This window comes from Rhineura floridana, chromosome 10 (genome assembly GCF_030035675.1).
Source record: "Rhineura floridana isolate rRhiFlo1 chromosome 10, rRhiFlo1.hap2, whole genome shotgun sequence".
Lineage (NCBI taxonomy): Eukaryota > Metazoa > Chordata > Lepidosauria > Squamata > Rhineuridae > Rhineura > Rhineura floridana.
In genome coordinates, this window is record NC_084489.1 from 74,852,585 (window position 1) to 74,863,308 (window position 10,724).

At 46.0% G+C, this 10,724-nt stretch overlaps 2 protein-coding genes across 2 annotated transcripts in view; both read left to right on the plus strand.

The window, feature by feature from the left end:
• The window catches only part of NCAPG2 (non-SMC condensin II complex subunit G2), a 51,604-nt gene extending 46,832 nt beyond the window's left edge, over window positions 1–4,772 (plus strand). The window contains exons 26-28 of the mRNA XM_061587254.1: window positions 1,391–1,488; window positions 2,304–2,406; window positions 4,198–4,772. Of these exons, the coding sequence (XP_061443238.1) occupies window positions 1,391–1,488; window positions 2,304–2,406; window positions 4,198–4,249 (253 nt within the window). The 3' untranslated portion in view covers window positions 4,250–4,772. The remainder of the gene's footprint in view (window positions 1–1,390; window positions 1,489–2,303; window positions 2,407–4,197) is intronic.
• Window positions 4,773–7,371: 2,599 nt separating this feature from the next.
• On the plus strand, window positions 7,372–9,667 carry LOC133365153 (uncharacterized). Its single transcript, XM_061586627.1, has 2 exons — window positions 7,372–8,342; window positions 9,102–9,667. Exons 1-2 carry the CDS (start codon window positions 7,829–7,831, stop codon window positions 9,416–9,418), a joined length of 831 nt encoding a protein of 276 aa, XP_061442611.1. The 5' UTR covers window positions 7,372–7,828; the 3' UTR covers window positions 9,419–9,667.
• The last annotated feature ends 1,057 nt before the right edge of the window (window positions 9,668–10,724 follow it).

The window sequence follows — 10,724 nt, forward strand, 5'->3', positions numbered from 1 at the left end:
AGATGGCGCCTGCCTAATATTTAAGGGGCAGGAATGCCACAGGATAGGTGCCACCACACTAAAGGTCCATTTCCTGTGTTGTGCAGAACGGACCTCCTGATAAGATGATATCTGCAGGAGGCCCTCACCTGCAGAGCGCAGTGATCAACTGGGTATATAAGGGATAAGACAGTCTTTCAGGTATCCTGGTCCCAAGCTGTATAAGGCTTTGTACACCAAAACTGGAACCTTGAACTTGGCCCAGTAGCAAATGGGCAGCCAGTGCAATTCTTTCAGCAGCGGGGTGACATGTTGGTGATACCCTGCCCCAGTGAGCAGTCTCGCTGCTGCATTTTGCACCAGCTGCAACTTCCAGACCAACCTCAAGGGCAGCCCCACATACAGCCCCGCAGTACAGTAATCCAGCCTGGAGGTTACCAGCGTGTGGACAACAGTGGTCAGGCTATTCCGGTCCAGAAATGGCTGCAAGTGTCTTATCAGCCGAAGCTGGTAAGAGGCACTCCTAGCCATGGAGGTCACCTGGGCCTCTAGTGACAAAGATGGATCCAGGGGCACCCCCATACTATGAACCTGCTCTTTCAGAGGGAGTACGACCCCATCCACATGAAATATATTTAGCTGAATGAAGATTGTGGGCACAAGAATTATTGGCTGCAAACTGGACATGATCAAATTAGGTTTGAGGCATGGAATTCTCTCATATTGCTGTGGAAGCAAAGATTATTGGGCACAAGGCAAATCTGCTGAATTATACAAAGAATATTATAATGTTCATTTCTGGTGCCTCCATTGCAGCCAGTTTTAGCTAGAAGGGTTCTCCTTCCACCTATATATGGCCAGCTTGGTGGTTTTATGATTCTAAGTGCAACAACCCTTTGAATTTTAAGGAAACTGTCAGAAATGCTACATTTGGCAGCAGTTAATTCTAGGAATGAAATGGAGATATACTTTTTTTCCTATTCTTGCCCAATTATACTGGAACGGAGGGAGTCAAGGTGTGGGGGATAATGTTGATTGGAAAAGGGATTAGGGCTGTGGTCTGTCTAGAGGCTGAGGTGAAGGATTTAGGGAAAGGGGGAGAAAGAAATTGTAGGACTGGGTCGAAGGTGGAGAAAGAAGTTGCTGCTCTGAGGTTGCTGAGGAGGGAGAAGTGACAGCAATGGAGTTGGTGCCTTGAACTTCTGAAGATTTTTTTTGCACTGGGTCTTAAACCTATGAAAGCTTATATTTGTTTTACTGAATTAATATTTGGATACTTTGGCAATCTGCTCTACTTCTTGTATATTTTATGCTGTGCACCGCCCAGAGAGCCTTTGGGCTTTGGGCGGTATAAAAATTGAACAAAATAAATAAAATAAAATAAATAAATGTATGTTCTGTTCATTGTTAGATCTTTTTTAAAGGAGTTAATGGAATCCATTGAGTCTGAAGAAATTGAAGGAATTATTAGCGTTACAGCAACTGTATACATTGTTGCTTTAATTAAAGGTCAGTAAAAATGAGTCTCTTTGAATTCATTGAATGTTGCACAAGTTGAATTCTGGTTTTTTGGACGTTGACAATCCTTTCTCAAAGGTTTTAGAGCAAACTTGCTAGTTACGGGATTGGTAACCATTTAAAAAGCAAGAAGCAGAGATTGGAAGTAAACAGTTCTCACAAGGGAGGGAAATAAGCAGTATGATGTCCTCCAAGAATTTGTATTAGGATCAGTGCCATTTAACTTGTTAAAAATTATTTGGAGTTGAGTGAGCAGTGAAAGAACTAAGTTTGCAGATTATGCCAAATTATTCAGGATGTTGAAAACCTAAGCAGACTGGGAAACGCTGCAAGAGAATCTGTCCAAACAGGATGAATGGATGTTAAAATGGCAAATGATGTTCAGTGAAATTAAGTGTAAAGTGATATACCCTGAGATAAAAATCCTAACACCGTGTACTGTGACTAACCAGAAGAAAGATATTGAGGTCATGATGGATAATGGAACAGAAAAATTCCCAACATTTTCCAGAAAGGGGTGGGGGGTGGTCTTGACAGAGTGCTTAGTTGCATCTTAAAGTGCAAAGATCTTATAATGTACTTTTCTGTATTAAATGCAAATATTTTGTAGCATTAATTTTTTAAAAAATTACAGAACAAATTATTGCCTCTGTTCAAAAAGGCAACTGAATTTATGGTTAGGTAGAGTTATTTCTTTTAGTGCAGTCATGATTAGTGGTTTCAGTTTGACACCATAGGAGAATACACAGATCTATTTCTTCATTTCTATTAGACTTACCGGTCGACATAATCATGTTTCTCAACAGGTAGGCATAAGCCATCATATGTAAAGGATATAGCATCTGCCCTTCAGAGGAAGCTAACATCATATAGCGAGATTATCAAGGAAGATGGTAGCTGCATGCAAAGGTAAACTTTTGGGAGGAATTTTATATTCTGATTACTAGAAAATATATGTACTTGTGCCAGTGTGTGATGCATGCTTTTCTAGTATCAAAATGAGGCAGTTTGATCTTAAAGTTAAGATTCTATCTTCTCATTGGCCTTGGGTAGCATAATAGTAATAAGTAAAACACACATGAAGCATCTACATAAAGAAATAAATGCTTTTCAGTTTTTTTGTTGCATTGTTGGTTTTTCTTTCGTCTAGCTATTGAACCATACAGTTATATGGCTACATGCTGGAGCTTTCTAAAAGGAAACCATTAAAAAAAATAGGTAGAGTTAGCATTGGAGTTCTCAGACCACCTCAGCATGAGATCTGCAGATTCTAACTACAAGTAGACTCATGATCCAAACTGGGTTGAGCCACCCTGATAGAATCAAGCGAGTCTGGTTTAGAATCCAAGTTCTGCAGATTTTTCCTACTTTCTGCACACACATAACCAGCATATCAAGGAGAAGGCTCACCACTACTACTTTAAAACTATAAATCCTTTGTAGTTCTAATAAGCAATTTGCTTAAGCTCCAGCTGTGAAATTTTGTGGCGTATATAAGAAAAAGGGAGTGGGGATTGCAAAGCATAGAGCACTTTCTTGGAGGAGAAGGGATGGGGGCAGAGATCTGGGGCAAGCAGGGCAGGAAGTGGTGGGGTTGGTAGTTTATTCTCTTTTGTTTTGTTGTTTTGCCCTTCCAATGGGAGGGAATGAACTTGCACCACTTCTAAGGAGCTTTTTGGAGGAGTGCCAGGGAAACAAGTAGCCGTAGTGTCCTGCAGGGCCACAACCTTGTGAGCCGCCTTGAGGGCCTTTTGGCCAAACGGCGGCATAGAAATAGAATAAATAAATAAATAAAATAATAAATAAATTATATGTGAGGGGCAAAAGTGCTTTTTTCATGTTTCAGTTTCATGTATAATGAACTTATTAGGCCACACACAACGGGTAAAACCGAAAAAGACATAGAAAAGGATAGGTCAGATGTGTAGAATGCATCATTGGTTTTTGATTGGGTGATCAATTTGTTAATATTTTTAAAAGACTCCAGTTAGTAAGCTACTTTTAACTGTGTGTCTCGATGATAATAAGCAGTGTTCTCAATGCTTGGAACTACAGTAGGGCCCCGTTTTACGGCGCTTTGCTAATGCGGCAGTCTCAATTAGACTAAAGTCCCACAGCGCTTGTTCCGCTTTTATGGCAGTTTTTGGGCATCGCGTGCCATTCTATTCATTGAGTTCCACTTTTCAGCAGGAGTCCGGAACATAACCCGCCGTATGAGTGGGGCCCTACTGTAGCTAGTTAAGCTTTGACTAATGTTGCCTCAGTGTCTTTTTCTTTGTGAGATTATATCAAAATTTCTAAAATCTCAGAATCCATCAAGGGCAATATGCTTGTGGAAACAAGCCATCATGTGCAAATTTCCTTATGCACACATTCTATGCACCCAAGAGTTCAGGATAGGTTTCTATCTGAAGCTGCATGCTCTCTCAACAATCTCTTCAGTATAGGGAACCCTGTACATAGAATGTACTGATGTTTTGGGAAGATCACAGGACTGGGCCCTTGACTAGGGAAGATAAATCTAAGCAATACAAGTCTTGCTAATAGTGTTGTGAAACAAATTAATTTTAATCTGAGATCCATACTTTTGCATAAGAGCATCAGAAATGTCATTGTAAGCAGATGTTTGAGTTAATGGAAAACTCTTTATTTGCCAGTCATTTGTATAACTTATGCAGCTGCTCACGGCTCTGTTTTCAGAACCCTCTATGAAATGGCTTTGCATGTTTTGGATGAAATTCTAAGTCCTTGACCACATAACTATTTATATGAGCTAAGGAAACAGTGAAGAAGATGTATTCAACGCTTCCAAAGAGAGTCAAACTACTTAACTGCACAGTGCTTTGCCCTGAGCATGAAAAATTGTTTTTTATTGGTGCTTCCTTGTAATGTGGCTGTGACTGCTGGAATATGCAATATTTAAAAACAAAAATCAAAATTGTACATTTGTATCGTAAGAATTATGACAAAACATTTGTTAAATGCTAAAATATTTCTGACCATTGTATCCTTTGTAACTTGTATCCTTGAGTTACCTTTTGTATATATTTAAAAGAGTTCTTTTGAATAACATCCAGATCTTTATATTAAATCTCTATGTGAACTGCACCATGTCTGTTCAGTACCAACATATTTCACATAATGTAACTATTAAGTAAGAAATGCTGTAACTTATGTTTTTAATATGGTATTTCACACACCTTTATTGAATACTGAGTAATCCTTTCTGGAAGGCAATGTGATCACCAATAAAGATAGGTACTTCTGCTGACTTATTCTGACTGTTGATGCAGAATAATTTAGGAATGTCATACATGCGTCTATAAAAAGGCTGCTCTAATAGGTTCTCTCCAGCCCTTCTGTGCAAGCAGTCACAGGTTTGCAACTTTTCAGCTGTTGTTGGACTGCAGCTCCCATCAGCCCCAGCCAGCACGGCCAACGGCCAGCAACATCTAGAGGGCCCCAGATTCCTGATCCATAGTCTTGTAGACAGGAGCTGATACCAGCCCAAGAAAAGGACACCCACAACGTCTCCCATGTAGTTAGTCTATTTCTCCTTTGTTCCAGACTCCAGTCTTATGAGATGAGATCTAGTTTACTGGAAACCTGTTTTGTCTGACAATGCTATTAATGCTGTCATAGGCTATATTTTCCCTATGAGTCCGGCCATCACAGCGGGTGTGAGCTCCACCTATCATGCGAAGGCAAGAATGTCTTTGAAGTCAAGACTAGGGGCGTCAGGCCCCTCCCACTCTCCAGTTCATTCTTGCCTTCGTACGAACAAGATTGGAAAACTTATCATTGAGATCCTATAGCGTAGCATTTAGCTAAGTTGTTTTTGTATTTGTTTATTTGTTTTGACTGGGTGCGAACCCAGCGTCCCTTGTGTGTCTTCCCAGTCCTTCTTTCCCTACTTTCACTTACCTCTGTTGCTTGTTAGAGGTTCTTTCCCTCAAAGACCGCAGCTGCGGTTCTCCCTGATTTGGCTTTAACATTTTATTTTCGTTCTCTCTCCTGCTTGTCTGGCGAACCCCACAGAGACCGCGGCTGCGGTGTTCTGTGTTTTTTGGCCGTTTTGAGCTTCGGGAGATCGCAGCCTTTTCTCTCCCGTAGCAGTTCTGCCTTTCTCAAGTCGCGCTCTGTGGAGCCCTTGAAGAGACCGCGACTGCCGTTTTCTCCGAGGTGGGAGCCTGCGGCTGCGGCTCCCTCCAACCTTTTTTAATCTACCAGGGTTCTGCGTCCCTGGAGCCTGGCAATCCGGCTTTCTCTCCGCTCCTTTATTTTGCCGCGGAGAGCCCTGTTCCCGCCGGCGACAGCGGCTTGCCTCCTGCTGCCTCAGCCCTCACAGGCTTTTCTCGGCACGTTAGTTTCGCCGCGGCTAGCCCTGCTCCCGGCGCCGGCAGCGGCTTGCCTCCTGCTGCCTTATCCCTCACAGGCTTCTATCTGCACTTTCTTTTTGGGGTTTTTTTGGAGCCGCTAGTGCGGTTATCGGCCCCGCGGCTCCCCCTGCTAGTCTGTGCTGGGCAGCCCTTCCCCTCACTTCATCCCCAGACGGCCGCCATTGCTCCTTCTCTCTCCGCCTTTTTTGATCGTTTTTTCCCGCCCTTTCTTCCGGGTGCCATTTTTTGAATTCAAAATTCCCACCTTTTTTGTTACCCTTTATTAACCATCGGATACCCTCCCTGCAGGCTATCTATCCGCATGTGTGTTGTATACGTGCTGCAAACGGACTTATACAGGGCTGACTTGCACACAAATTTACTGTGGTGCTGCAAACAGACTTACACAGGGCTGACTTGCACACAAATCTACCGTGGCTGTAATCCTAGTGGCTGGATTATATTATCAAGGCTGGAGCTCCAATCCTAGTGGCTGGATTGTATTATCAAGGCTGAAGCTTTAATCCTAGTGGCTGAATGGTATTATCAAGGCTGGAGTTTTAATCCTAGTGGCTGGATTGTATTATCAAGGCTGGAGCTTTAATCTTAGTGGCTGATTTGTACTAAATCTGATTTATATTGGTATATCCTGCCCCCTCTGGGGACGTGTACCACGCCTGAAACCCAGCCTACAGCACTAATCTGAGTGTGCTAAGTCTAAATACAGCCTATAACATATTAACACTAATACCTTAGTGCATCCTGCCCCCTCTGTGGCAGTGCACTCCGCCATCTGCCAGTGTATTCTACCCCCTCCGTGGTCGTACGCTGAGCCAGTTCGGGATTTTACATCCTGCCCCCTCCGTGGCAGTGTACTGTACCCAAGTTAATATAAGATGGCAGAACAGCCAGGCATGCCGCAATCAACCCATATGGTGCCAGATCAGCCAGGCATGCCACAAACAGCCAAGCCACAACATTCTAACACGACTAACACCAGACACGCCAAAGCCCTGGCTAAGACAAAACATCTTTCCAGCCATAGCAAACCAAAGCATCCACGTTACGTCTCTGTGCCAACCACCACCACAGCACCTCAGGCACACATAAGCGATATTCTCCATTCCCCTGCTGCTTCCTCTGACGAGGAATAATTTGTTGGCTTTCCCGCTCAGTATTCGACTAACGAACCTTCCTCCGATTTACCGCCCCAAACATCTGTTCCAATAGCTCCTCAGGCACATACATCTGCCACATCCGGGCTGCAGCTGTCTCCTGATTTCCTCTCCCAACTTCAAGCCATGCTGGCATCTTTTACCCAAATGCAGTCACTACCACAAGTTCCTGCCATACCTCAACTCAACATGGAACATCGTGCGTGTCATGAAACTGACCCTTCCTGTTCACCTAACCCCTTTGATGTAACCAGAGGCAGATGTATTGACGAAGCCTCGTATGCGGAGGAGTCAACCTTCAATGACCATGTTGAAGGAGATGACTGGAGCGACTATTCAGATCATGAGGAGGATACATCATATCGCTTGTTTAATGCCTCAGACTATCAGCCCCTGGCACGCAGGGTAGTTAATACTCTTGGTCTCCAGACAGCGCCTTCAACTTCGTCCGCCCCAGCTATCAAAGGGGCCAAGGTCCTCAAATCCCCTGCACCTACTGAACACTACATCCCGGTGCCGGACCCAATTGCCAAATTAGCCTCTGAAGAATGGGCCCATCCACTCAAAGCTCGACGCTTCAAGAACCTGGCTGACAGACTTTACGCCCTAGCCCCAGACTTTGCCACCAAGTTAGATGTCCCTGGCATAGATGAACCAATCGCTCGCCTCGTTTCACGATCTCTTTTGCCCAGGGAAGGGGAATCCCACCTAAAAGACACTACTGAGCGACGAATAGACTTCGCCCTCCACAAGAATCACGAGGCCACTGCCCTAGCCATGCGTGCCTCCGCTTCAGCCTCCATCTTCTCCAGAGCATCTATGATGTGGCTGGATGACCTTCTAGAGGACGCTAACCCTGATCCTGTCGCCCTCAGAAGAGCACTATTGAAATTGCGTAAGACAGCAGCTTTTGTGGCCGATGCCACTTTGGATGCCACTCAATTAGGGGCACGAGCCATGACGGCTCAAATAGTCGCTCGTCGCACCCTCTGGCTTCGCCACTGGCAAGCTGATTCAGCGGCCAGATTGAATCTGTCCAGGGCTCCTTACTCCGGATCTCTACTCTTCGGCAAGGAAGCTCTAAAGGCAGTGCTGGTTGATCCAAAAGACGCCCACAAACCGGTTCTGGCCACAGTCAAGAACAGCGACCACAGGCCCTTCAGGCGATTTCCTTCCTTCCGTTCTAACCAGCCCTTTCGAGGAACGCGGCCAGGAGGACGAGGCCGCGACTTCAGATCCTATGATCCCAACGCATTCAGGGGCTCCTGGAACCAACGCTTCCAGGGCAGAGGTCAGTACCAAGGGCGCAGGGGCAACTCATCGTCCTCATATAAGGGAGGCCCTCACCTACGCAAGTAGTCTTAACGCCCTCCCCATAGGTGGCAGATTACTTAATTTTGGAGATCGATGGCTGCGCCTTACTACAGTCTCCTGGATCAGGGACCTTTTCAGTTATGGCTATGCCATAGAGTTCTGGGCAACCCCATCAGACAGATTCCATCCGTCCCCTTGCCCAAGGGCACCAGCCAGGCACAGCATCATGCAGACAGCTATCCACCACCTCTTGGACATAGCGGCGATAGAGCCAGTTCCCACAACTGAGAGGTCGGAAGGGGTGTACTCCCTCCTATTTGCTGTCCCAAAACGAGATTTATCATGGAGGGCGGTATTGGACCTCAAGTTTGTCAACCGTTTTGTAACATATCGCAGGTTCAAAATGGAATCACTCCATTCCATTACGGAGAGTCTGCATGAAGGAGACTTCCTGGCTTCTATCGACCTTAAGGAAGCATATCTCCATGTGCCCATTTGTATAGCTCACAGGAAGTTTCTTCGGTTTGCTTTTGGCCACCAGCACTTTCAATATAGAGCGATGCCATTTGGCCTCTCCTCTGCTCCAAGAGTGTTTACCAAGGTACTACTCATCCTAGTGGCTTACCTCCGGACCCAAGGGGTTCATATCTACCCATATCTGGATGATCTGTTAATACGGGCCAAGTCTGAGGAGCTGGCTCATCATCACTTAATGATCACCCTCAATGTTTTGCAGGCCTACGGCTGGCTTGTCAACTTCGACAAAAGCCATCTCCAACCAACCCAACGCCTACTACATCTAGGGGCAATGTTGGACACCCTGCAGGCAATGGTCTTCTTGGCTCCAGATTGCATCACTGCCATCACAAACATCGCAAGGTCCCTGATGCAACAAACATCCGCAGACGTCATGCTTCTTGCCAGAACGCTCGGGATGTTCATTTCTACCATCCACATTGTGCCATGGGCTCGAGCACACACTCGACACCTTCAATGGACTGTTGCCTTTTCAACAGGACATTGCCAGCACCAACCATCGCAAAGTTTGTTTGAGCCCCGCACTGCGCCTCTCCTTCCGCTGGTGGACCAAGGTTCAACACCTCTCCAAGGGCACATCGTTCAGAGAACCCCGCAGAACCGTTGTAACCACAGATGCCAGCCTCATCGGTTGGGGAGCCCACTGCAACTCCCAGTACGTTCAGGGGGTTTGGTCCACCGCGGAGCAAACTCAAAGCATCAACTGGCTGGAGCTAAAGGCTGTCCACTTAGCTCTACGTCATTTTCAGTCTCTGTTCCCTTTGGACCATGTGCTCATTCAAACAGACAACACGTGTGTAAAATCACATTTGAACAGACAAGGGGGCACCAGGTCTCGTCCCCTGCAGGACTTAGCCTCCCTCATTTTTGTCTGGGCAGAACAACATCTACAATCCCTGAAAGCAGAACATCTCAGAGGGATTTGGAATGTGACAGCAGACTGGCTCAGCAGACAACAGGTATTTCCGGGAGAATGGAAACTTCATCCAGCCATTTTCCATCGTCTCCAATGTCGGTTCGGCGCCCTCTCAGTTGACCTGTTTGCTTCCAGTCGCAATTGCCAGCTTCCCAGGTACTTTGCCCGATACCTGGACTCAACAGCAGAAGCAGTGGATGCTCTGACAACACCGTGGCCAGATGGTCTATTGTACGCCTTTCCTCCCATACCATTGTTAGCCAAAACCTTGAGGAAGGCGCGAACCGAGAGGGCACAGCTGGTTCTGATAGCACCATTTTGGCCACGCCGACCGTGGTTTTCAGATCTTCTGGCAATGTCAATGATGGATCCTTGGACACTTCCAGTCACGCCAGACCTTCTATCCCAGGGTCCAGTACTGCATCAGGACCCTACTTGGCTCAATCTAACAGCGTGGCATTTGAACGGGGACATTTGAGGTCAGCTGGACTGTCTGACGCAGTGATTGATATTATTTTGGCCTCGGGAAGACCATCTACCACTCGTATTTATCAACATACTTGGGTGGCTTTCTCCAAGTGGTGTCAGTCCCACCACCATGATCCATCCCAAGCCACTGTGCATCAGGTGCTGCAATTTCTTCATAGCGGCTTTATGATGGGACTTCAACCCAACACTCTACGTCGACATGCGTCCACTCTGTCATCCATTCTCTCAGTGTCCTTTCCTGGAGATCATATTTCCTCACATCCGTTCATCAAACGCTTTTTGAGGGGAGTCGCCCTACGCTCTCCGCCTGTTGTCTATCGGTTCCCTTCATGGAGTTTGCCAAAGGTTCTGCAGGCTTTGCAACGCCCTCCGTTTGAACCCATCAGGTCTGTGCCCCTACGTATGCTGTCCTTCAAG

Coding starts and splice junctions, on each gene's coding strand:
- LOC133365153 (XM_061586627.1), top strand. CDS start 7,829: ATGCGTGCCTCCGCTTCAGCCTCCATCTTCTCCAGAGCATCTATGATG. Junction 8,343..9,101: donor CCAACGCTTCCAGGGCAGAG/GTCAGTACCAAG, acceptor AATGTTTTGCAG/GCCTACGGCTGGCTTGTCAA.